General features: G+C 35.9%; 1 protein-coding gene across 1 annotated transcript in view; it reads right to left on the bottom strand.

Annotated features, from left to right (window-relative positions):
• Positions 1 to 27,920, bottom strand: part of lmbrd1 (LMBR1 domain containing 1) — a 55,554-nt gene that overhangs the window by 3,312 nt on the left and 24,322 nt on the right. The window contains exons 7-14 of the mRNA XM_032553461.1: positions 26,810 to 26,883; positions 22,275 to 22,400; positions 21,498 to 21,650; positions 16,038 to 16,102; positions 15,795 to 15,897; positions 13,432 to 13,536; positions 11,938 to 12,087; positions 10,633 to 10,708 (exon numbers count right to left, since the gene is read on the bottom strand). Coding sequence (XP_032409352.1) covers positions 10,633 to 10,708; positions 11,938 to 12,087; positions 13,432 to 13,536; positions 15,795 to 15,897; positions 16,038 to 16,102; positions 21,498 to 21,650; positions 22,275 to 22,400; positions 26,810 to 26,883 — 852 coding nt within the window. The remainder of the gene's footprint in view (positions 1 to 10,632; positions 10,709 to 11,937; positions 12,088 to 13,431; positions 13,537 to 15,794; positions 15,898 to 16,037; positions 16,103 to 21,497; positions 21,651 to 22,274; positions 22,401 to 26,809; positions 26,884 to 27,920) is intronic.

The following is a 27,920-nucleotide window of genomic DNA, read 5'->3' as shown; positions in this document are numbered from 1 at the left end:
AAAAGAAAAAAAAAAGTGTTAAAAGATCTCCAGACTAGACGGATACAAAGAGTTGATTATGAATAATTATTTCCTCTTAAAATAGCAGCGGATATTTAACAATGTAAAACCTTTTTTTTTTTTTTTACATTAACAATTTAAATCATACCCTTCTCACTGGTAATCTTTTTTTTTAATTCAGAAACTAGCACAGATTGACTTCTGGCCACTGGTCTGTGCAGTCTACTTGTATCCATTTAAAGGCAGGCTGAGTTTCACTTGTTTTCATCCTGTCAACAGAACAATGTGATGTCCAAAATCATGTCTGTTTAAAAATCTGTGAAGTGCACAGCTGATTGCTGATAAGAAAAAAACCCAAAAAGAGTGCCAAGTATCGGTCGATTTACCAGGCCACTGATAAAATCAGCCTACCTCTACTTGAAGCATGAATGATTAACCACTTACTCAGCTGCAGCTCATTTACTGAACCAATAAACACTTCTTCTGTATTAGGCTTTTTAATTCCCTATGAGTCCTGGCAGACAAAAGCAAAACTAATATCTTTAGCATTTCTCAAAAGTGATCATGAAAATAAAAATAAATCAGAATCAAAAATAAATTACAGTAATGCTGCTATTCTATGTTATAAATAATTTCTCATTCTGCTGAACAAACCTGGATTTCCTCATGATGCCAGTTTTTGAGTCTCCTTAAACTGATACATGTATTGGTCAAATACTGTAGATTCAGATAAGAAAGGACAGCCAGCGTTCCAAAGCTGAGTCACTAAGTGAATGTATATTAGAAGGGGTGATGTCTGAAAAGGTGCAGTGTTTATACTCTGCAGTTTGATTCTTAATATAGAGAAATGATGAAAAATAAAAAAATCCCCACCAAGATCTCATTTCTTAATGAGTAGCCATATACAGACACTAGAAAGAACGTTATGTAAATATATTCCTTATTAAAACTTATGTCAACAGGATTAAGGAACAGAAAGTCCAAAAAAGATGAAGTTGCCTAAAATGTTGTCTGGCTTCATTAGAGAGCCATCTGGAGCATTAACACTGACCCTGCTGTGCTGCTCCCGTCACGCTGTTTCTAACAGAGCTCTTCACACTGACTTGAACTCCATAAACAGTGCAGACACACTTATATGAAGCTACAGGACATCAAAATCTAAAGCCACAACTGGTCATGGCTGAGGTTCAAAACTGATGCATTAAAACCCAATGCAATCAAAGCTTATCCAGACAGAAAGCTGGAATTCAAGAAAAGTATTCACCTCTGCCCTGTTCCACTTATGACAGAGGTGGAAGAAAGGCATTTAAATCCCAGGACCAAGAGATGAGAAGAAGATGATGATGATGATGAAGAGGAGGAAGCAGCAGAGTCTTTCCTGATTCCCATGATTCCACTCTTTCTCACAGCCATCTGCAGCTCTACAGCTGCTTCACAGAACCACTGAGGTCTGAGTGGGACCTACAGATGGTTCACAACAGTGGTCTGCCTAAATATATTATCATGTACAACACCGACCGGCTTCACCTTGAAATCATTACTGGTGTTTCATAAGACCATGGGGCCGGCGTGTGGGTGCAGGTAATTTCACCTTGACTTGTGATCCTCAGGTGAGTGCTGCCCTGTGTACGATGATGATGAATAATGTATGTCTTTCATCTCCACAGTCAAACGCATGCAGAAAGCCCAGTGCACACATGCAAGCACTCGGTGTTCTTTTGAAGGTTCTCTTATAAGCAAGTACTCTGGAAGCATCACTGTGCACTTATGCTTTTTTTTTTCTCCCCCTCTCAATCTGAAATGCAATGGAGCATTTTTGTTCAAGTGTCCTCTGAGGACGCTGATGTTCCTTCAGTAAAATAATTTTTAAGACACGGCGCTTCTCAAAGAAACACAGGCCATGAAAATTTGCAGAAAGCCTCTTTCACGGTAGAAAAATTATTTGCGGCATCTACAAGAACTCTTGACGCAGACACACAAAATGTCTAAGACTAAAACGATCCATCATTACTTGACCTCATCAAGTAATCTGGACATAACACGAGTCGAAGGAGAAGAAAAACACAAGTATCTAAAATGTAGGTCCTGTTTTTCATTCCTGTGGGTTATACTACATCAGGTAACGCGTTGTCATGGTGCAGGCTTTAAGGAATCTATTGTCTTATGTATAGGTTTAGAGTGAGGGGGAAGCAGTAAAAACATGCTTTGGTACATTTCTCGGTTTTTGGGTCATGGCTTCGCACTGCAAAACAGCAAAAAGACAAACATACCAAGCGCTTGGTTTCATTAAAAAAAAAAATTAAACAGAAAGTAACCATCAGATAAACAAGAAAATAAAAAAATATATATACATATCAAAAATGTTTATTCTGTTTAAGGACAAGTGATAACAATATTTGATTGTGACGACACCACTGGAAATTGCAATGACATCGATTAGAATTCTACCTTTTTTTCTTGATCAACATTTTCTCTGTATTTCAGCCACAAAATATCAACCTCAAGGCGTGATCAATGAGTAAAGTTAAAACCCATCCAACTGGCCAAATAAATGATCAAGAATTATCCACGTTATGAAACTGGGCAGTTTAAAGTGCTTAAAATATAAAGGAAACATTCATTATTTTACTTTATTTTAGGTTTAATATTGATAAGAGTTTGAATTCTAAGCATTAAAACATGATAATACCAGTAATGGCGGTCTGTTGGCAACAAGATGGAGTTTTTTCTTTCAGGAAGATAGTTTTAGAGTGACACATTCCATTGTAATGCAAATTGATAATGATCCCCCTGCAGCAAAGAAAATTACTATTAATTTGTGTTGGTGCTGTGAAAGGCTGCTGTTGAAAATTGCTCGGGCACCTGAGATCTCAGAGGCAACATAAATTGTGACCATCGTTTTCCCGAAGCTCTTTAAAAACAATGCTATGGAAACTGGCAAGTTGCTAGGAAACAGACAGGAGTCTAGTGTAAAAAAAAAAACATTTCTGTGTATTAAAAATTTTCCTCGCTGAGTCAATATGTCTTGTTGGGTGAAAAGCGCCCATATGATTGCGGCTATAATACAACTTAAATTGACAACCAAAGAATCTCACATACAGTGAACCTACCTGACAAAAAGACAATGATTAGAGGGAAAATGGGTCAAAGTCCATGAGATTTTGATTGGAAAATTGATCTGCAGGGTCAAAAGCAAAACTTGTGGCTAGACTGGTAAATATAAAGTGTGAAAAAGACTCATCTCCTGCAAAGAGCTATTCTGCAGAGCAATAATTTGAGAAAACAACCTTCTTTGATCCATAGCCTTCTGTGAGTTTCATTCAGGTCGTTGTAATGAAGTAAAACCACTTGGAAATTTTTGTACTGCAAGAATTTAAGTGTGTATAAGTTGCCTGATCAATACCAGCGTTAATAGAATAAAAAAATATTAAAATAAATGTGCCATCACTGCTGTGGAGAACCTGTAATTTCTGACCATTTATTTCCACTAAGCTGAATAAATGAGTAATGACATGGTTGTGACCTTAGAGGAGATAATGGATATTTTTGCACAGAGCACCTGCTTGCCAAGATGTTTGTGTCATTAATGCATTGTGTCCAGCTGGCCACTCAGTCACAAGCTTGACTTCTACCCTCTTTTGCCTCAGTGTAAAACCAGCAATTATTACAAAAGAATGCCCCTCAAGTGCATATGTGTGAACTGAGGGAACTTTTTACCAAAGAATGCCCTTCTTTTTTTCCCACCTCATTTGAGATAGGCTTACGAGAAGTAAAATGTGTTCAGTTCTCCGATAGATGACCAGAGACAGGCAGGCTGAAACCAGACCAAGACAAAAGAATATGGCACATGAGTTGAAAAGTCGTGACTGGGGGGCAAAAATGATCTGAAAGCAGGTTTTTCAAAGGTTTTATGGAGTGATGAATATGTGGTTCGATCAGTACCAGCCATAAAGCTCCACTTGACTCAGATGATAGTGAGGTGAAAGAAAGGTACTTGTACAGGCTGGTATTTTACTAAAACATGAGCTAGTTGGACATTTTCAGATTAAAGAAGGATGCAAAATCAACTCTCAAGCTTACCATCGGTCTTTAGAAGTAACCTTCAAGTAGTAGTACAGAAAAAGGTCTGCATCTTTCAAGATGACCATGGTTTTTATGCAGTGCAATGCTTCATCACTTGCATTGAAGTACTGCACTTTAAGGCTTGCAGTAAAAGTCTTAAATGTTAAATAATAATGACATGGCTCCCCTTCTTCATCTGATCTAAAGTCTACTGAGAACCTGTGGAGGATTCTTAAACGCAATTTTTACGGAAAAAGAGAACAGTCCAGCTCTGTGAACAGCATCTGCTAGGCTGTGGTTGCTGCCACCAAAAAAGTTGATTGTCAAAAGGTCAAGAAGATGTCAAGCTTCAAGAATGGAAGGGTCATGATGAAAAAAATCATTAGAAGTAATGAAAAAAAAAAGGAGTGGCTAAACTGGTCAGGGTTTTTTTTTTATGTCAGAAGTATGTTTTGCAAACTTTTAAATATTTTTGTTATTCTATCTTTAATACATAAGAATAAAGACATGGAATGGGAAAATCTTCATTTATAATTAAGCTACCAAATAGTTAAGCACAGTAATAGCTGTACACAAATATTCTCCTTGGAAAGCTAAAAACCCACTTCTACTTTCTGAAATATTCATGTCTGAAGTTTAATGCTTTTACTAGCACAGTAATTGTTCAATAATTAAATGCATCCTCTAAAATACTATTTGCCTAATAAAGTAATATACAGTACAGACCAAAAGTTTGGACACAACTGTGTGTCCAAACTTTTGGTCTGTACTGTACATTTGGTCCCAAAGTATAACAAACAAGTGTTTCTGTGAATATCATTTCACTCAGCAAGTGACCAGACAAAAGTTCGTTTTCAATTAAAGTAAATGGCAAGAGGTACATTCCTATTTTAACAGCTGCTCTATTATAAAATAATAATAAAAAAGCAGTATAAAAACCCATGAATTTCCAATGCAGTGTTTTACAAACACCATAAAAAAAAAAAACGTTCAACATATTAACCACTTTATGTCTAAAGGGGTTGTGAGAACACATAATAGAAGACACAAATAGAAGTAAACATCTTGGATCAATGTCAAAAATCAACTTTAAACAGATTAATATGTAGATTTCAAAGAATTTAAATCTAATCCGACATACTTTTACAACTTAATTAAAGGAGACAATCAGACAGATGGAGTGTTTCAGCTGAGAGGATCAACCCTATACGTTTCAGCTTAGGTTTGACTGAATCATCATCAGTCCCTGTATCTAAGTGAAGGTTGGAACATGTGCCCCTTCCACTGGCTCTACTTCTCGCTCTACTCTACCTGGCCTCGCTCCCACTCCGAAGTAATCATGTTTCCACTGACTTGGCTAGGTCTGTAGCAGGGCAACACCTCCTGGTGGTAGGTGGTATTGAGCCCCGCCTCCAGGCGTCCTACGCCATGTACTGGTGACTGACCGTGAGTTGCAATTTTTTGGGGACAAAAGAAGAAGAGATAGCAGAGCTATTTTTTTCATAGCCTGATTGTGATTGTGAAATCTGGAACTTTGCGTTTTGCCTCTGCTCTATCTCTACCACAAAAAGACTGGAAAAGTGCCTGCATTACTGAAGGTGAAGCTGCAATCCATCTCTCTGCATGTTCTGGTTCATCCTGCCATCACTCTTGAACAAGACCCCACGTTTCTTAAACTTGTTCACTTGAGGCAGAGACAGACCCCTAACCACTAGGAGACAATTCACCTTTTCCCAGTCCAGAACCATGGGCTCATGCATAAAAGAATTTACTCTCATTTGGGCCACCTCGCACTAAACAACAGACCTATCCAGAACTGGAGGTCATGGCCTGAAGAAGCCATCAGAGCTACATCATCTGTAATGACTGAAACAAACTTGTTGAAATAACTTGGAATTATATTTCCTTTATTAAAAATATATCTTTTTCTGACCCACTAATCTTACATCTAGCTTTAGAAGATTGAGCTATAGTTCTCCACTGCTTCATTGCTTCATTGTGTTTGACTGTAAATATATGCTCATTATATATGAAGAATTATAGAGGCACAGTATAATGAAGGTGTTGAGAGTCTGAGAAATCAGTTATTTGACCAAAAAATGTGTAGGTTTTTTTTGTTTGTTTGTTTTTGGGCTATCTTTGAAACAGCTTCAGTTTTCAGAACCACGGTACCAGCTTCCACGAGTAGGAGGATGTGTCAAGCTGAAAGATGCATGCGACTGAGAAGGAATACATTCACTAATCAGCAGATTCTGTGGATATGTTACAGGCGAAAGTTTTTAAATGATTGGAAAACAAAAAATTAGACCTGAACTTTTTTTTATCTAACTCCTTTACAAAGAGGGAAGGAGTGTTTACTCTTACTGAAATATGTTTTTCTTTTGTAACTGACATGTTTGCCGAGAAGTTTAGAAGAAATAATGGCTGAATGTTTGACAGGCAAATAGCTAGATGCATGCAGTGTTCAGGTATTAAGAGAACACATTGCATATGTTTTTATTAAGAGCACATTTTTTGACATAAATCAGGGTTTTTATTCTTACTATAAAGCCTTTTTTATCTCTAGTAGAATACTTTGCTCCATTTCATGTGTAACAATGACAGAGTGAAGACAGAAGTGTAAGACACTCCCAGTAAAATGAAAAAATGGAGAAGAAGACAATTTAGTGTTAATGCAGACAAGAGGGTAATGGTTTCTCTGGCTTCAGGAAGTTGGAACGCCATGTCAGGAAGAAGTCACTCTCAGTTGATCAGCTCTCACTCTGTAATTGATGCAGTCTTGTTCAAAAAGAACTGTGCCTTCTTTGTAAAGCTGACGAGAGCAGGAAGGTGGCAACAGGGGCGAGGATTAAAAGCTACCGTCAAGACAGTTTCCAACAGATTTAAGGATCTGCACAGAAAAGTCGCAAAGAACTTCACATTTTCACAGTTGTTATCTGGGTTGAATAAATTAGAGCATATTTTGTTCCAATGGTATTTCATCTACTGACATGGTATAGAGATTTTTATAATGTATATTTTTTTTATTTTTTATTTTTCCTCTTCTTCCATGTATGGCTTTTCTCTTCCATGCAGATAGCTTGAAACTCTGCCTTTGGTTATAACTCCAGTACTTTGGTTTCTCACTGAATTAATATAATCTTAAACCCAGATAATCATACTCAGGCAGCAAATAATCCACTCCTTTTGAAACAAAATGCCTCAGTCAACGTTTCTGCTTGTTTTGTATTTTGTTGTAAATTGGTATTTAACTGGATATACCTGTAATATACCATTACAACAAACCAACTTTAATTGTATTCTGTAGGGCTAAAGCAAAAGTTTGAGAGAATACTGTATAGGTTGTGCGAATAATCAATCTTGACTTATAGCAGTCACTGAAGCAGAGTAATTGTAACCATTCATATGATGGATGATAACTTACTGTATAGTCATGATATATGGATCATGAGCAAAAGAATAAGATCCTGGATACAAGAGGCTCAGATGAACTTCCTCCTGAGAGTGGCTAGACTTAGAGACAGGGTGGGGAGCTCTGTCGTCCAGATGGAGCTCAGCTGAGTCTTCTCCATATCGAAAGGAATCAGTTGAGGTGGTTCTGGCATCTGATCTGGATGCCCCTGGGCTTCTCCCTCGGGAGGTTTTCCAGATACGTCCCACTAAGAGAAAACTCTGGGGTAGACCCACAATTACTTGGAGGACTTATGTATCTTGCCTGACCTCGGAACGCATGATTTATGCCTACGTTTTTGACATTGGGATCTTGTTCAAGAGTGATGGCAGATGGAGCACTGTCCTCCATAATGAGCTGGAGGACACTGCTGGAGACAGAAATGTCTAGTGTTCCCTTCCTGGTCCTGTTGCTCCTGTGACCCGATCCCAGATAAGCAGAAGACAGACGGACAGACGGAAGGATATGCAGATGCTACGCATGGTGGAACCCTGGACATCGCTGGTGAATGTCAAACAGTGACATGTTATTTAATTAATATGCTTAATATAATTAAAATAAATATTTATTTATGTACCACATGACAAAATGTGAAGAGGTTCAAGGGAAACAATACTTTTGCAAGACAACTGGTTGCACCAATCACAACTTTCCTTTTGAATCATTCAGTCATCTTATGTGACAATTCTACGAACTCTTACAAAATAAATATTAATTTCACACTCGGTGAAACAATTTGTTATGCAGCATCCTATTAACTGCATGTTTTTTTTAAAAACTTAATTTAATTAGTTTTGACTCCTGCCTCTTATGTTACACCCACATTGTACTTAATACACAGATAGCCAGCACATAAACTATACTGTGTTTAATTAGGGTTTAGCAGAAGCTAAACAAAGTGTAATGCTTCCAACAAGGTAATGAGTAAAGGAAGAAACCCATTAACTTTTGGAGGGGATCAGGACCTCTTTCATTAAAACTGCAAAACAGAGCCCTTGTCTAAATGGAAACTACACCGAGTATTCTTGTTTTGTTTATGTACTGAGAAGCAGAATAATTTGTAATAGATTAGATAATGTTATACAATCAAAGTTGGCCACTATCTGTCCATTAGTCGTATCTCAAACTATTTCAGTCAATACCTTGTCATCAATCTCTGCAGACTCGCCTGCTGCATTTTAGTATGGTTGAAATAAAATCAAGACATCAATAAATTTGCTTTCATATCCTTGCTATCTGTAGCCATACCAATTATTTTTTCTGGCTTGGATTCAGATTTTAATGATTCTCTTAATAATATCTTTAAAAGTAATTCAAAACAAAATTCTATGCACAATATGTAATGACATTACAGCTTTATGAAGAAATTCAAGTTATTTAAAACAATTCACTTTTAATTTTAATTCATTCAAAAACAGGACTTTTTAGTATTCACTTTATCTCTCAGTTTTTTCATCCAAGATATGGTCTATCAATATACATCACATACTTCCTTAGAGCAACAGTGAACAGTGTATATGTTTGTTTGCGATATCAACTCCTACATCACTTTTAAGATCTGAACTTCCATTCGAGTTTTATTATACACTTGTCGTTTTAACTCATCATATCTCATTAGCAACTCTAATTGCATTCCAGTTCTGTGAATTGTCATTTGGGAAAGCATTGAGGCACTATTTCAGTCATTAACTTTTCACTGCGCTAATAATCTTCTGAGAACAACAAGCAATAACATGTACAGAAAGCCAATTCTTTAAACAGGTGAAAGACAGACTATTTTGTACAAGTGACTTCCTCCTGTCAGAGGTCTGAGTATTTCAAATGGAAAGGAACACCAATCAGTGACAATAATGTCGCCACTGATAAGTGAAGTGCATTACTGATTATATTAGTAATATGAAATGCCAGGCGAAGAAAGTTTGGGATCTGATACTTTAGTAAGATTAGACCTTATATGTCATTTTATATTATTGAACATCACTCGGCCGGTGTGAAAGGTTTTCCTTAAGGAAGAAAAACTCCAATCCATCCTACAAATTTCCCATATTAAAATCCAAAAATTGACCGCTCCAACACACATATCACTAGGGCCCAAAGAATCTGCTGCTAACATTCTTTGGCAGATTCTACTAGACCCCACAGAGATTCCTTGTCAATTCCCCAACAAGTCTCAGCAGTTGCGTCAGCAGTAGTGGAAGATATACAATGTTAGCCTGGTGGCTCTAAATCTAGAGTAGGCAGATTTAGAGCAGATTTAGGCAACAAATCCATAATAACCTTTCAGCATGCTGTAATTTAAGTGGTCTGAGAGGAAACCAGGCTTTGGCACCTCCTTTTGGCACTGGTTCAGGCTTTGGAAAATTTAGAACCATGCACGACTGGTCACTGGTCATTTATGCCCATAAGGTGCTACCAAATTACCTGCATGAGTTAGTGCCCACTGTTACGACAGAGCACTCACTCACGCAGACTCGTTTCAGAAAGCACAAATTTCACTCTGCAAAGTAAATGCAGAAAGCTGTGGCTTGAATACCCAACAAAGCTTGGCTTGTTATGATAAATATATGAAAGTTGTAAAGCCGATTGTAAACATTTTATGATGGAATAGTGAAAGGATATGCCCAGGGTGATAATCTTATTGTATTTAACAAAGTTTCTTGTAATCGCTGAATGAGACACTCACACAGATAATTCAGTAACTTAGCACAAATAACTTGGTAAAAAAAGTGCTGCCATACCCATATTTGTACTGCAGCGCCCCCTTCACTACGTATCACAACTTGGCCATTAGTAAGATGAATAAATTACCATAATAAAGCTCACTGGTGTGATGTAAATTTACACATTTATGTTTTCATGGCTGATATATTGTAATTAGCGTTTGGCAATGGGCACAAGTACATGCTATATCTTGCATGAGTTAATGGTTGTTCCTTTTTAATTTGCTCTTATTGATAATAAATGATAATCAAAACTAGAAAACAATGTGCCTCATTAAGAAGCTGAGTTTGTACCAGTCCTTTATGTTTGCGATGGCAGAATAAACCTGTGAGGAGGACGTCTTTGATGGTGTGAGTGTAGTGACCCTTAACTGTGAAAAGAAGCAGTGAGAAACTTACCCTCAGGTGCGTCTGCATCACATATCTTTGTAGTGCTAACAGTAGCATTCCCAGACACTGGATCAGTTGAGGGTGCCTAACTCGAACAGAAAAAAAAAAAAAAAAAAAAAAGATGTGTTGGTGATTTGAAAAAACACAGCAACTACTTCATGCAGAATAACAAAAGTCTTTTTAAGTATTTTGGTCCAGACAATTTGACAAGTCTTATAATGGTGAAATAGAAATATCCGGATCACTTTTATCTAAATAGAGGAATACTGATTATGCTGCTTTTTGGGTGTTAAGAAGAAATTTGGATCTTATTTGCATAGTAAATGCAACTTAATACTAGTTTGCTTCCAAAAAACAGAGGGATTTACTAAGTGACATACTAAGTGATCAGGCAAACTATAAATTGCAATACATGCTAATAATGACTTCTTCATTTTGATCTTTTGCATAGTTTGCAAAAGGAGCTTGTATAGCAAATAACATTTACTGCAGCTACCAACATGCTCTTCTATGTCACCATTTTGAATTTCTAGATTAGATTGGTGAGAAATTGTTACTCTTAAACCTAAAAATGTAAACTTTTGAGTGGTCTGAGTGGTCTTTAATCAGTCATGCAGTGCCAATAAATATTTTCTTTCTGCCTTTTTTCTTTTTTACACAAAAGTCATATTCCAGTTTTAAATCTGCTTGTTGAGGCTACTTTGATTTTACTTTGTCCAAATAAAGTCATGGTAACTCAAGGTAGTATAAATACAACTTAGCCTTGGGAATTGTTTACACTCAGAGTCCTGGCACAGCAAAGAAAGAAATTAATTAGAAGTCCAGCGGTAAAAACAAATGGAACAGGTAGGAATAAAGTATGTTCGACCTGTGAAGCTAGTTTTAAATTCATTCTCGTCTTTCGGTAGGGGAGATAATGCTTTAGCAAAACAATGCCATGGTTTATTTAAATTATGCTCCTTAAAGGATGTTTTTAGAAAGAACACGCACATAGCTCTGCATTAAATCCAAATGTAGACACCCACACAAAAAGCGCAGAGCTACGACACACAAAGGGTATACTGTCAAACAACAAATCCGCACAGCAAAAGCTACATTGTCAGACAGATAGAAAGAATTTAAAAAGAACAAGAGTATAAAAGGCTGGCTGTTGGCCTATAGAGACCATATTGCTGCCTACACAGAGCTGGACCATAGTGGTTTAAACCCACTGGTACTGACACTGTTAGAAACCCACACTAGGAGGTAGATCTCATCAGGGAGACCAAAAAACATAGTAAGACATGGAAAATTACATGAATTGTTTTTCCTCACCTGCGCAAGATATTTCTGGCTCCCATACATGACATACTGTGGGGCCAGACTGTAGATCATGTAGCTGGTGTGGAGAACAATCAACAGCAGAATCATGCAGAGGAAGAGGAGAGCCTGGGGACGTGTTCTCTTTGGTCTTATTTTGTACAGCTACGAAGAAAAACACAGGAATGTGCTGTTCACTGTTTATTCTGGCGGAAGCAGCTATACCAGAATGTCTAACTTAGGACTGATGCCTTGGAAAAAACACTATACTCTGTAGAAATAGGATGGAGAAAATTACAATTTATAAGTATCAACATTGTTTTTATTTAACAACTATTTTATGCTATTATTAACAATGTTGAAAACTGAAAATTGAGTACTGATTAAAAGAAGCATCAGCTTCACTAAAACTTTTTTTTAAAACTAGTCTGCAGCAGTAATACATTTATTATTTTTGTAAAACAGATATTTTTAATTTACACGGATATGTAAATTAGAAGGAAAAACCTCAGTTGAGTCACTGTTATTAAAAAGGAAAAGCTAAACAAATTAAAGAACTCAAAAAGGATCCTTTTAATATTAATGTAGTCTATAAAGCCCAAGTAATTGATTTCTGCTATTAAAATGCCACAGGCAGAGGTGCTGCAGCCCCAGCAGTATAACTGTTCTGGAACAGTTCGTCTCCCATTGTCCTTGCACTCCAATACTTGCAAAGTATTGCAACCTAATATTAAATACAGTTGAAACCCGATATTTACAAAGTATGTCCCAGTGAGTATCATTTGTCAGAATAAAACAAAACTTTTGAAAACAACCTTTTAACATGTATTAAGCATACTTCTCATTGAGATTTCATCCTAATTTTAAATATCATGTTCTCCTTAACTGTAAGTGAAGAATCATCATAATTAACAGAGATAAAGACTTTCAGATATCCATCTGTGTGTATTTATTTATTTTTACACTAGTAGCAAAACTCTTTTAATTGGATCTGCTCACAAAGCCTTGCATCGCCTCTGCTCCTCAAATATGAAATAAGGAATACATATATGTTAAAAGTTGTGTCTTAGCTCTTATAGAAAAACATGCATCATCATCTAATTAGGCAATGTGAAGCAAGATTGTTAGTGTCAGAGGAGGCTCCTAATGCTTATTTTATTCAGTCTCACACAAGACAAATGAACTCCTTGTGTCTTAGCACATATAGTTGTGAAATGTAGTCTCCAAAAGGAGATGCAAAAAGCCAAAGTTCTTTCTGGAGGTAGTTTTATGCTGATGATAATATACATTGCAGTTCAGCTATTAGTGAGGACAGGAAAATCTGGTGTGGCATTCTTAACGAAGCTATGTGGAAATTATGACATGACATACTGTAACTGCTGGCAGTGCTGTCACAAGAGGGTATTTATGGAGAAATCTCTTTTGAGATGAGTTTAATATTTATCAGACATCTTTAAAACAACACTAGCATATTTGTTGAGGTAACACAGAAAAGTATCTTTAGCTTACCCTTATCCAGAAGAACCAGATGCCCATGTTACGAATGCCAGCCATGGATGTCAGCACAAAGTACATTGTAATGACTGTAATTAGGATGTAATCCAATGGAAAAACCTGCAATACCAGGAATAGAGATCAGCTACATGTACAAAAAAAAAAAAAACTAACAATATTAATAGAATTCTACCATCAATAATGTTTATGTAATTCTAATACTAAAAAAAAACAACACATCTATGCTGAACATTGTGCTTCACTAAAACCACTGAATAGCAATTACAAAGTTGGGAAATTGTAAATGTTCAGACTTAACCTACAACCTGACCGCTACATATTTAACAACCCACTCTTGTTGTGGAGCACTTAATATCTTAAACACCATAGTCATACTAAGCACTCATCTTAGACATTTAATCAATGCCGCTATCTGTGAAGCGATTCTTTATTGGCCTGAGCTGTCTGTCTCTTTTTTTTTCTTCTGCAAAACCTGCAGTAGAATACTAATTACAGCAGAGTGTTTTCTATTGCATGCTTATGTACACTGGCTAAAACCTAGAGGAAAGAGGAGAAGACAGTGATTTGATTTTCTATCAGTCTAACACTTCAACCAAGTATTATTTACTATGCTCGACTTTTGACCTTTACACACAAACACAAACATACACACACAAAAATAAACAAACAAAATCAGGTGATGATCAAAATATGATGATTTTTAGCTTGGCTGAACAAGATCAATAACTGCCTGATTGGAATCTCCAAAATCCTTTTTTTTTTCTTTTCATATTAAAGAACAGACCATACTAAGTCTCCCAAACAGCAACCCATCCAAAACTCTTTGGATGGGATGAGACGATACAATGATACCTGTTTTCAATATTATGGAGGAGATGTAAAAAGCTACTTAACAAGAAACTAGTGTCTTAAATCTAGGACATGCTGGGACATGTCTGTCATACTTTTATACTGAAAGAAAGAAAGACAAAGCAAGACTCTGCGCAGCAAATGTACTTTGTTTTTGCTTTTAAACTGGGATGAAAGATGATGGATTAGGAAATGCTGAAAGGCTTTTGGAAGCTTCTCGTGTTATGTAAGGACATTATCTAGATTATGCAGAGTGTGACCGCTGGTTTTATAATGAGAGCCAGCCTAATCAACCATGGATTAAAATGTGAATTTTGTGGTAAGTTTTTCTTTCTTTTAAAAAATTGCTCTAACACACACAGTGAATATAAGGAAAAAATCTGTAATGCAGTTTTGTACATCTCCTGATATAAAGAAAAATAGAAATCAATAAAACAGTGTTTTTCAGCTCCAACTTTTACAATACAGGAGATCGCAGATCGGCCCCAAAATTCTGATCGATGCACTGATAGTGTATTGTAATACAACGATTTCTTAGTATCCTATTTTCTGTTGTTTTACTGCCCCCTTGTGGCAGGATTTAAGTTAAGTTTTGTTTTCGGCTTGCAACGTGCCAGAGCGACAGTAATATGACATTATTTATTTAGTCATATCTTTGTCCGTAAGTAGTGCTATTGTGCTCAAATGTTGTTTGACATAAGTTTGTCTGCTATTTCAGTTTTTGTGTCATCTTTAACCTTGTTAAACGCGTCCAGCTTTTGTGGCACTACGTGTTAAAATTCTGCCTTTCATATAGCAGTGTCTGTACTTGAGACGTGCAAGCTGTTCATGCATGTTTTTTATGCTTAATTTTAATTAATTTTTAATTAATGCTTATTTTAATTATTTTTTACAAAATTAAAGCTCAGAGAGCTCAACGTTTGGAGTTTTTTGTTCACTATCTGTCTAACGCAGTCCAGCACACCTGTGTAAGGACAGAATAGATAGCACTGACTTGTTTATCTTTATTTTATCTACTTGTTGCTTTTTACAGTCTCAGTTTGCAGAAAAATAGTCTGACTAAATAGAGTTGCATTAATCTATATAAAAAGCTATATTAGATTAGCTTTTTCAAAAAGGCTGGTCATATTTTAATAACATGCATAGCTATCCTTTATCCTGAACAGCCCAAATTTTGCACAATCTAATGACTGAGAGAATAGTAATACAAGAGTCTGTCTACAGATACATTATCGTAAAATGAGTTTTGTTTTATGTCCACAGCTAAACTGCAGATCAGTCAACAGACTAAAATTTTAATCAATTCACTTTTCATGTGCCCCTCCTTTGCTGCAACATTCTGACATAATTTTAAGAAGTATTACTTACCTATTATAGAATTAACAGTGATAAAGCTTAAATTAGGTTTTATTTGAGATTATTGTGATAAAAACAAGAAATATTGGCTTTAAGCCCATCTTAATTGAGGACAATCATCTGTATGACATAAAACTTGAAAGATTACTTACAGGTTGTAAAGCCAGCAGAAGTTCATTGAGAGGATTGGTTAGGTTGGTGCCAAAGATTATGAACCCATAGCTAATGCCAGCAGAGTGAAGTGCTTTGTCCAGACTGAACACACAGCCAAATACATGATTTCATTTTTTAAACAATATGTAAAAAATATAAAAAGAATTGTGCAGCATGACTCTTCTTTCTTTTGAAATATAGTTACAATGTAAAGAATCAGATTCTGTAAAACAATTACTTACTTTGAAATAAACAGGGAAATAGTGAAGAGCAGTGCAACCAGGATGAAAAAAACCCCAAGTATTATCTGCAAAGAAATGACAGTCAACATTCATGTTTAATAAATAACCAAGGGAAAAATGAGCACTCATTCAGATCCTTTGTGAACCTTGGTAAAAGAAAAACAACTATTGTGTACACTTGTGCCAGGTCAAAGAGAGACCATATGGCATGTAGAGCCTCAGATTGGCACTGGTGCCCATGGCAACAGGGGGGAAATTTTGGCATAGCTATTTCAAAGGATTGGTCAAGTAGAAAGGTTGCAACCACAGAGGGGAAAGGTTGGTAAAAGCCAAATATAAAATACATTCTGAAAACGAACAATTTGAGCTCTTATTGTTATATAATAAGGATATTAATTTTCAATAAATGATAAAATTATACAGAAAAGGCACATATGAAATGTATTACAAGAGATTCATTAACATGTTTACTAATCTGCTACTCATCTATAAATCATCTAAATTACTTAAATTCCTGATACTTCACTCAACATGTCATGGAAAAATTAGTAAGTAGTATTTGTGGCTTAACATATAACGTTATCTGTTTTCTAACTTAACTATGTCACGTGATTCACAAATGTATCAGCATTACCATTGGTATAAAGTGATGTTATTCACCTGATACGAAAGGGCAGAAAAAATATATACAAATAAAATACAATATAATCATCTTTCTGATGGTTTAACTGTACTGACGTAATGTAGTGGTTAGGTAATTAAAACACAATATTTGTAAGGATCCACGTCTGTACTCACATGAACAGAAACAAAAGCTGTGTCGGCACTCAACTCTCTAGAAAAACTATAAACTAGAAAAAATAAATACTGCTTGGCTGAATTCAAACTAACAGTTTGCCTTGTGTTAAGCAAAATTGTAGTGAATAAAAAGAGAGGAATATTCATATGACATCTGACAAATTGCGGCGTTTTAGCGGAGACACTTTTAGGTCAAGCTTTTTTTTTTCTTGTTTCAGACAAGAAGAATGACTCAGTGTTGAAACTAATTACTTTAAGTCAAACTATGGAAAAGTGGCATTATTTATTTAGTCATAATAAGGAGTAAGTTTTATTCAATTTTAACGCATGATCATCTAATAAATACCTCATAATATATCCCAATACACAAAAGGAGATAAATAAAACCTCAGATAAACAACAGAAGCCATACTACACTATGCAATTATTTATCCAACAGACCACACAAAATGAATTAGTGTAAGAGAAATTAAAAACACACATTAAGTAGCCTGTAGAACCAATGCTACGTTGCTGATTATCTGATGCAGAACTTCATGCAGTGTCTCTCTGTTGGAGAACATTGTTTTTCAGAATTTCACTTTAATCCACAATAAGTGAGTTGAAAAACATCTACTGGTTATTGCAGCACTTTTATTACATTTTCATGAATTTTTATATGGGTTTACCACTGGGCTTGGGCTGATAGTGGTATTGGGACAAGCTTCAGTTGTTGCACTAGATAGACTTAGATTTTATTTTAGAAGAGAATGTGAGACTGCAAGTTAACCAGGAGCCCAAAAGGCAAAACAAACCCAGATCATCATCCTCCCATCAAGGTGTTTGAAGGACAGTATGAAGCAGACAGCATTTTTTTCTTCAATTATCTTTTTCAGAAAAACAACACACGCAAGCATATAGGAATACCTTTTGTTTTAATTCAACAATTTTTTAAATGCGTACAAAAAAATGCGACAGGTTTGTATACAGAGATTGGAATTTTGAAGTCTAACCAGAAATAAGGAATGTAGAGACGATCCCAGTCTTTGCAATAAAGCATCCCTAAAGTTGATCTTTATACAAAACTAAAAGCATAGATGGAAGCAAAAGAGTCTTCTGGTAATTTACAGTTTTGATACATTTAATTAACTGGGGAAAATTACTTTTCAATTTCTGCCTGATTGACTGGCAGGATCTGTAGTCTTCTGGTTTGTTCGCCTTCAGTTTAGTAATCTAGCCTGTGCTGCTGTGTACTTTTTAGAGAAATGAGCCGTCCTCTGGCTACCCTTCCAAAAAAGCTGTACTTATTTTTTTTTTTTTCTAATTATACTGTCATAAAGTTTGACATTTTACTGAACTGGGATATTTGCAGTTTGAGATGTAAATCTTGTAATTGGCAGACCAACCTCCTACAACGTCCGGTGCTGACAAAACCAGCAGCTATCTTGTATTCATTTGAGAATAACCTTTCTAACCACAGGAAGGTGGACTACAATTTGAAAATGCCTAATAATTCTTTCCAGACTGATGTTGTAGGAACAACCACATCTCTAACAAACATTGTGCCTCATTTGGCATTGTGTATCCAGTAGAAGTGCCCCGAACAGGCAGGATCTTTCTCGCTAACAAAGATTTCTGATTTTTTTCTTTTTTTTGATGACCTGTCAATTATTATTTTAATAATTACATTTCCCTCAAAAGACTATAATACACTATGATAATTAGATAAAAAAAAAAATTAAAACTATTAAATTTAATGCATTTGTTCATTTAAAAAAAAAAAGAAAAACAGACTTTAGTACATGATCTGCCAATTATCAATCAGTGTTGATAAATATATCAAGTCACAGACCATCAAGCATCAGAGTGCCATTTCATGATGCCACCGTGTCACATTCTTAATAAAATAATCAAAAACTGTATGCATGTCAAATGTTTGAAGGTCAAAAATAGCTGCATCAATGACTGGACTAGATTCATTATACCAATACCAACCACTGGGGGCAGTGAGTATATTTTCAGGTTTGCAACAACTTCTGTCTAAATGCAATCAAAAATATGAGATAACCATTTTTTAGCGGCCAAGTCATTGATTGATTGAAAATAACTAGGAACTTTTAGGTCACTAAAACATACTTATTTTCAAATGTGGAGGTTTTTCTTTCTTAATACAAAAGGGCATGACATTTTAATCGACCATTTGTAACTAAGGGTTGATTTTTTTTAAAAATTTTACTTCATTCTATGATCACAGCCAAATGCTGACAATTACGTGAGAGGCCTTTTCAGCTGGGAATGTTCAACATGTTCAGTAGCTCAGCTCACCATTGCTGTTACTATAAAGACATGAGTCGGTGCCTGGCAAACATTGGTCCCGCTGAAATCACAATTGTTTTGCTTATCACTCTGCACCAGGATCCTAGCATATAGTGAATTAATCTCCCTAAATACTGCTGCTCAAATTTGAGTCTGGGGATTGTCATTAGCCACAATCCCCTTTGGTCAAAGACAGACTGCTACAGACACTGGTTTAAAATATTTGTGCTAGCCTGGAACAAACTCAAATAGCAGTAAACAAACAACAGTGGGGAAAGTACCGTGAACTAACATGAAGATGCAAATAAAAATAGAATGAACTATTCAATCTGTGCACTGTCTTGGATGAGTCATCTATGGTATATCAAGCTTGCATGCCACTTTGTATCCATTATCAAGTAAACTGAATATGCAGGTATGCACACCTAAATAGAAGAGCATGAAGGTAGCGTGAAGTGAGATATGAATACCTAGATGTGGAAAACATTGTAATGCCCATCAAACACCTTATTTCAGATGCTTCCCTGTGTAAGCGGAAGGTGGTGAAACTAATGTGAAGTTATTTTAACCACCATAGAGCACAAAGTGTTAAATGGAGTCGGATTGAGACATTATTACTGTGGAAGGTACGCCATTTTTTGTTCGCAGAAGGATATGACATGAGTAATTCTGTCACACCAGCTGAATAATATGTCTGTGGTCTGGTTTGTCTGTTTAACCTCACAGCCGTTTTTCAGGCTTCTAACACTATTGGATCCAAATCGTCAATTCAACAGATTAGAGTTGTGACTTTCGCTAATAAACTGAATATATTGAACCTGTTGTTACAGCAAGTGATGGGACATTCTGTTCTTTTTCCCTGTTGTCATCTAGACCGGGGCCTTAGAAGGGTAAATGACAAGGCAAGGCAATTTATTTGTGGAGCACATTTTCAGGAACAGGGCAATACATTTTATAGTTCTTGAAAAACTATAAAATGGTATAAAATGGGAATGGTAAAGATGTATGACACACCAGAGAGGATCATCACTAATGAAAAAGAGAACCACATGGCAGAAATATTTTTTAAAGGTCTAATATATTAACCTTTTCTAAAAAAAATTCTAGTTTGATGGGAAAAGAAGTTACTGATTTCTTCCACTCAAAAAGACCAAATGACAAGCTTGAGCCTAAAAATCCTAGCACCATGTTCTTGACGCACTCTTTCAATGACAAGAACTAAAGAACGAAAGGTGTAATATTTTCAGGAAAAAAATCTCATTCAAGTATCTGTCCAAAAACAATGTGCATCCTTCCAGTGCTTTCTTCAGGGATAGAATGTTGTAATTCAAGTTAGCTTCTCAAATATACCTTAAAAGTACTTTTTTAAAGTAATATTTATATTTTAGATTCATTTTCATTCTTTATGTTTAAAATCATTGTTTGTTATTGTTCTGATAAGTTGTAGAGTTCATCATGCACCAAAAATATCTGATTGAAAATAACAAATGTGTAACCCTCTTAAAAGTGTAGTGACAATATTATTACTATGCATAAAGTTGAGCTCCTGGCTGAGAGGACCAAAAAGGAGTAAAATGACACAGGTTTACAGTTGATTTGGTACACCTCATGGGAACTATGAGATCCTGTCTGAGAAATACAAGTCTCCCTTAGAGACTTCACAGTAAATTAGGTGAAGAGACTACCCGTGGGACTCATGTAAATATGCTGTGCTGTAAAGTAGAACTGAAAGTAAATCTAGAGCAGTTTAAATGAGAGCTACAATATTAGGATTCTCTTTGGTAGAAGCAGTCTAAGCTGTTAAAAGTAAACAAGTTGAAATTATCTTTTTTATTTTTTAACACACAGCAAGAACCAGACACTTGTGGATTCGTGTATACCAAGTTTACATTGACTTCCACAAATGTTGATGGCCTCTCAACTTTTGCACAAACTTCACTTTATTTTGTTGGAAATTCATGTCTGTCAAGCATATATGCCACATACCGCGCAATGACCACTGACTGTCTTGACACCAGAGTCCTCCCACTCAGACTGTGGACCTTTGCTGCTCCTCTACAGTTAACATGGGCATGTAAGTTTAAGGTGGCTTTTGAAGGCAATTGATTGGTTTGGATTTTATTCAGGGATATCAGATTAAAAGGGGTTAAAAACAAATGGACACCACAATTTTCCTTTTCATATTTGCAAAAACCTTAGAAGACATTAATATCATATATTTTGTTTTCTCAGAAGAACCCAACATAAATTTAGAAAAGAAAACAGGTATTGAGATCCTCATGTTTTTGCCTTGGTTTAGGCCGCTACCCACAATGCACATAAAATTGACATCTGTGAATGGGAGCCAATTTCACAATGGAGACTCACCTTGACAGGTCTGAGAGCACTGCCAACTTTAGAGCAACAGTGGCTCTCTGCAATGTCCAGGTGTCTTCCTCTGCGCTGGAGGACCTGTAGTTTGCCCTCAAGCTCCTGCAGGTTGCGTCTGTCCTTTGAGGATAGAGGACGACCATCCTTACACTGCCAGAGAAACCAACAGAAAGGAGATGCATTGTTAAATATACGTATGCTTTCGATACGTTATGGTTGTTAAAAAAAAGTGACTACTCAGTTAACACACATTTAAAAAATGTTATATATTTACAAGTATTAAGTGATCAATACACTTAAATGTTATAGTTTGTTTTATTACTACCTCCCATTTGCAACCATTAAACATTGAAATTAGAAGAGTGACAAATGCATAACTCTTACTTTACTTAATTTAAAAAATGTGTTGACTTGAAATATCCCGTTTGGACAGAAAAAATCTGAGTGGGCGTTTGAAAAGGACATAACTTACACTATGTAAGAACTTGCAAAGACAGGGGGCATAAAAATAAAGAAGTGGTTGTGCTTCACCACACAGTGTGTGTGGCTTTTTAGTGAAGCTGTTAGTTAATGCATTTTTTTGTGGACCTTGCATCATCAACATTGATTCAGATGTTTAACATGACGAGAGAAAATAGCAAATAAACATGTATTTATGTTGGTATAGATATGCTAATATATTAATTTTGATGCAATTCAATGAAACTTCAACATATTCATGTTTATGCCACTTGTATGTGCACTGAAGACAGGTCATACCACTTAAAGACCTACCTTGGATTTCAGATTTTCTATCTGGTGTTCAACCTCGTCAATGTCCTCTGTGTTCTCAAGGCGTTCGTACGCGACACTTCGTGTGCCTTTTATCAGATTCAAAGGCATGACAGACATTCCATATGCCTGCAAGATGCAAAAGTACCATTATAATCACACACTATTGTCAGAGCAAGGGTGGCACATATGCCACGGGTATCCTCCCACACACAGTCACTCCTGCCTGGTGGCAAACCCATCACATTGTGGCACATGACAACAGTCAAATGAGGGTAAGCAAACACATGAACGCACATATGCGCGTGCGTGCACAGCAAAAATCCCACAGATCCTGGCCTCCTAGGCGGTGTCATTTTTGGCAGAGGGAAAAAAAAAAAAGATTAAAATGGTGGAATCTATAATTGTGCTAAGGCTTATTGAAAAATTTGCTGCAACCATTTTGTGTGGATATCACTGCCTTATATCACACTGATGCATTTACAGCTTAACAGTGCCCCCATGTGACAGCAGTGTCCTTTAACTCTGAATTTCAGATTTATTCTTACTTAAAACAACAAATCGGCCTGTAGAGAAAAATCTGGACTCCACATTACATTTTCTTAATTTTTATTTCTCTTTTTGTTGGTGTTTTAATAATTTCTTTTTTATTTGACTGGAAGCAATGATGATAAACAATAGCAGTTTGACAGAAAGAGACAGACAGGAGCATCAATGTAAAAAAAAAAAAAAAACAGCAATGGGTTATGTAACCAAAAATAAAATGGTAATTCAAATTATGGGGTATTTAGCCACTTGGAAAGATCTTTTATATAAGAAATATGAAGGGAATGTTTAATAAAAAGAAAACAAAGCCATTCATTAGAAATGAAACTAAAGGCACCAGTCAAATGCATTTACTGTGTACCATTGCTTTTACAAACTTTCAGGAGTGCTACTATATTGGGCCAAAATAAAACTGTCATTCTGTGTGAAGATCATTTCAAAACATGCTGCAACCTTTCAAGCCCTGAAACATTTTACTTCATTCTTTTTGTAAAATAACTTATCAGTTTGAGTGTTAAGGCAGCATTAAAAAAGCCACATGGGATACAAAGTCAGGCTACACTATTATTAGTCTCTGCAGTGGATCTATGCTATGGGCGAATGTCGCCTCCTGCAATGAATCATGAAGCTCTTAAGGCCAGAGCATGTCCCGAATATCAAATACACTCATAAAAGGAAAACCTGTCCCAGATCCCACGAGAAACATTTCCCTCCCCTTTCAAATGTGCAACTACACCGTAGAAATCTAAAATGACTTCTGCCGTTCTGAGTTCACATTTCCAGTTTAAGTATAATGACGCACGCTGATCAAATTGATTTTAACACCAACCACAGTCAATAATAACCAGAAATGCCTTTTTAGAGAAGAGAGGAATGTGCATGTGTGTGACTCCATGTGAGTGTTGGCTAATAGGAAGACTCGGAGAGAGAGAGTGATCCCTATGCCTGCTGAGAGGAAAGAGGGAGATTTAGTTGGATACAGGTTTCCAACACAAGCCTCCCCTTTGTTGCTTTATATACTTGTGATGGTGAAGCCAAAAGGAAGAGGAAGTGGAGCAGAGTGAGTTAAATAAAACTGTTGAGTTTTTGTGAGCTTAGAATTTACATTTGGGGATGCTCAAGGTCCCTTTCTTATGGAAACAACTACTTAGGTTTCAGATTTTATGCAGATTTATTTTATTGTTATTTGAGTCTTAGTTAAATCCTCCTACAGTCTTGGAAAGGAATCATCTATTTATTCAGTTAGTATCTGCGACTTGATCATAAGATGGCTCTAAGTTCGACACAAATGACCTTTACCTGTTTAAAAAAAAAAAAAAATCAGGTTGATCTCATTCTGAAAAGTTCATATGCTAAAGAAAATGATCATCACAAAAGGACTGTGGTCTCATAAACAATCATGCTAAAAAAAAATCTGACGCCATTTCATATTTGTTGTAGGTTGTCTATGCTCAAGCAGGGGCTCAATCACAAGTTGATGAGCCTTTCAAACCCAAAATTTTCTTTTTGCTCTTTGTTGACAAAAGATTTTGTGAAGTGAGCAAGTGAGCGAAAGAGAGGTGCCTCTCTCTCTCTTGCTCTCTCTCTATATATATCTTTTTAACTGAGAATAAAAAAATAGTAACCCTATTTTTTTGTTTTGCAATTTTAATGGCAACATTGTTATTAGACAGGTAGCAAAATTATATGTGCTTTAAGAAAGTCTCATTTGCTTAGTGATTGAGAGTGTAAAGTGAGGTTGTTTTTACCAAAAGGGAGTTTTACCTAAAAGGATGATTGGGGTTTTTAAAAAGGGTTACCATGAATTAGTAATTATAATACCTTATTTCCAGTATACAGAAATTTGATCAAATTAAATTTGCAGCAAGATGGAGAAACTCTCACAGGACAAATGCCAATTATCATTTCAACTTGAAACCCTCAGTAGAGAGAAATTCTGTTTTTAAAGAAATTATTCACTTTTCTGCATTATAGTGGTGATCATATCAGCAGACTGTATATGTAAAAATGTCTCAGTTAGATCAGTGTTGTAGTTTGCTGCTACTTTCTTAGTCAAACACTAAGCTGTTTGACTAAGAACTTAAACAGTTTACTTAATAACACAAGACAAAAATTAAGCATACTAAGGCAGCCCGTTTTATTTTTCTACCTCATCACTTGAGACTTGCTATTCTGTCAATATTATTTCAAAACAGTAACAAGATAATATAAATGAAGGATTAAAACAGTGAAGGTGATCAGAATTTTCTTGGGAAGACATAAGTATGTGTGTGTTTGAATATGCAGTACGGCAATGTAACTGTTGGTTTAAATAGAAAGGACAAACAAAGACAGAATGAAGGTACATCAATGGGGACTCAAGGATAACACATATCTATAACATTTTTTTTTAACTACTAACTTGATAGACTTTAATTGTGGCAAATTAAGGTCAAATGATATGATCTGCAACAACATATGATCATGATAGATCAAAGCTGGGTCAAATATTTAAGATAAAAAATAAATGCATTTGGAGTTTCACATCTCTTGCTTTGCTTTGGTGAAACGGCCTAATTAGACCTGTTATTGGAAGCTGGTCTGAGTTAAGTCAATGAACACAAACTTAGATTTTCAAAGAAGCAAACACATCAGAACTTTGCTTCACTTTGGATTTTTGACAGCATTATGTACACGGCACAAAGTTGTCATGTTTTATACTCTTCACATTACATGGGGCTAAAGCTGCTAGATCTCTGCTAAAAACAAGCAAATGAGTTTGTAATACACAATTAAGATTGCTGGGTGCAGTGTAAACATGTTTTAAATAATATTAAGCTTTACAGATCATTGCAAATTTGGGTTGAACGCCACTAATGCATATATATTTTTTCTTTTAGAATAAAGTTCAAATGAAGACAATGAAATGATACACAGTGGCTTCTGCAACCAGTGACAACCAAAAAAAGAGAAGGCTACTTGCAGCTGCAGCCTGAAGGGCTTATTTTTCTGACTGACTACAAGATGATCAAAAACAAAGACACTGTGGGAATCTTGATTTCCACAGAGCATTCACCAGGTCCATAGCAAGACTGGTCAGTGCAAATCTGAGCACAGTACCACTGTCCAATTGAACTAGGTAATTACCTACTCTATAGAGAACTGTGAAAGGCATGTGAAAACGGTGAAGAAAATCCCAGCTGAGACTAATTGTATGTCCTAAAGGGAGATTGGTTTTACAATTTACTTGGCTACTTAGTGTTTTATTCATCAACAGTTCCACATTCAGTTGTATGGTTGTATAATTTGTCAAACAGGACTCTTTTAGCTCAACAGAAACTGGATAGATTGGAGTTGACTGTCACTTTTATTCTCAGTCTCAGATCCGATAGCACAGGGGATTTTTTCTGCATGCGTCTCTCTGCAGCAGAAACCATTACACATTATGTGGCTCTAACATCAGTAACATCAGCTTTGGGGAATATTCACATTCCAGTTATAAAGATAATGCTATGAAAAGTGGACACCATTAAAGAGTAAATGATTTCTGATCAAAAAAAAAAAAGAAAATGCAAAATGCCATGGGGATCAAGGCATTTATTAATGTGCACTAAGGGAGATCTATGTATATAAATAGACAGCAAATAAGTGGTTGATAAGCCTATAAGATGCATCAATACATCATGAAGAGTCTCAGGTGTTCAGGTGAAGTGACAGCAGCCTGAGTATTTTGAGTGATTGAATGTCAGAGCTTTAAAATGACAAAGTTCTGCCATTAAAGCCTCTCAATCACAACTATATCACAAAGACAAAGAACATGAATATCATACGATAAACACAGATATGACTAGTAAATAATGTCTCACAAAGACATTTCCATTTATTTTGAAAAGTCTATTTAAGAAAAATCAAAGTCACAAGACTGTAAAGATTCTGAACTCTTTCTCCATTCCAATTAAAAATTACGAGAAAAAAAACCATTAAAAAAAATATTCTAATAGATCTCGACTCACCGTGTAAGTGATCACTGCCAACATACCAATCAAGGTCAAAGAGCTGATCGAGAAGGATAGAGCAGGAAGACCATCTGTAAGAGAAAAGGAAACCATTGTAGATTGTCCCTAAGCATTGAGGGAAAATCTTAATTCATCTCACATCAAAAGGCTACTTTTTGTTGTACATTTTCGTTGTATTTTAAAAAGGTTTTTCTTTACCAAAGTAAATGTTAATCAACAGCCAGTTGCATTTTTAAATAGAAAGTAAAGATGTTTTACTATCTCTGACTAATATGCTTAACTATGTTTTTTTTTTACTTTAAAAGATGCTAGTATTTAAACTGAGTATTATGTTTCAGTAGAATAATATTTTAATTGAACTCCGCCACCATTGAAACCAATATGTCTGGTGCAAAATTAAGACATTTTATCGCCCCGAGAGGACCATCTCCACAGTGAATTATGGTGGTGGCACCATTATTCTGTGGCAATGTTTGTCATCAGATTGGACTGGAAAACTGATTAGATCGAGGGGAAGAAAGATGGTAATAAATACAGGGATATTTTTGAGCAAAACTTGTTTCAGTCTCTCAGTAATTTGGGACTGGGTTGATGGTCTGTCTTCTAACACAACAATGAGCCAAAGCATACTGATAAAGCAGCACGAGAGTGGCTTAACGGGAAACATCACGCGGATATGTACTGGAATGTCAAAGGCAAAATGTTAATCCTATTGAGAATCTGTGGTCAGACTTAAAAATTGTTGGTCACCAGTGGAAAGCACTTAACTGGAAGGAGCTGGGGCAGTCTTGATTTGAGGAATGGGCAAAAATCCCAATGGTAAGTTGTGGCGAGCTCATAAGGATTTATCCAAAGCAAACTTCAGCTATGACTGCTACAGAAGGCTCTACAAAATACCGAATTTAGAGGGGTGAACAGTTATACACACAGAAGTGGTTTGTTATTTGTGTCCTGTTTGTTGTTTGCTTCACAATAAAAGGAAAATGAAATGTTGAAAGTTATGTTCTGTAAATGAAATGACACAAACCCTAAAAAAAAATCAATTTTAATTCCATGTTGTGAGGTAACAAAACACAAAACATGGCAATGGGGGTGAATACTTTCACGA

The sequence above is a fragment of the Xiphophorus hellerii genome, chromosome 22 (genome assembly GCF_003331165.1).
Source record: "Xiphophorus hellerii strain 12219 chromosome 22, Xiphophorus_hellerii-4.1, whole genome shotgun sequence".
NCBI classification, from domain to species: Eukaryota; Metazoa; Chordata; class Actinopteri; order Cyprinodontiformes; family Poeciliidae; genus Xiphophorus; species Xiphophorus hellerii.
The sequence above is the reverse complement of the archived record's forward strand: the minus strand, read 5'-3'. Positions and strand labels throughout refer to the sequence as shown.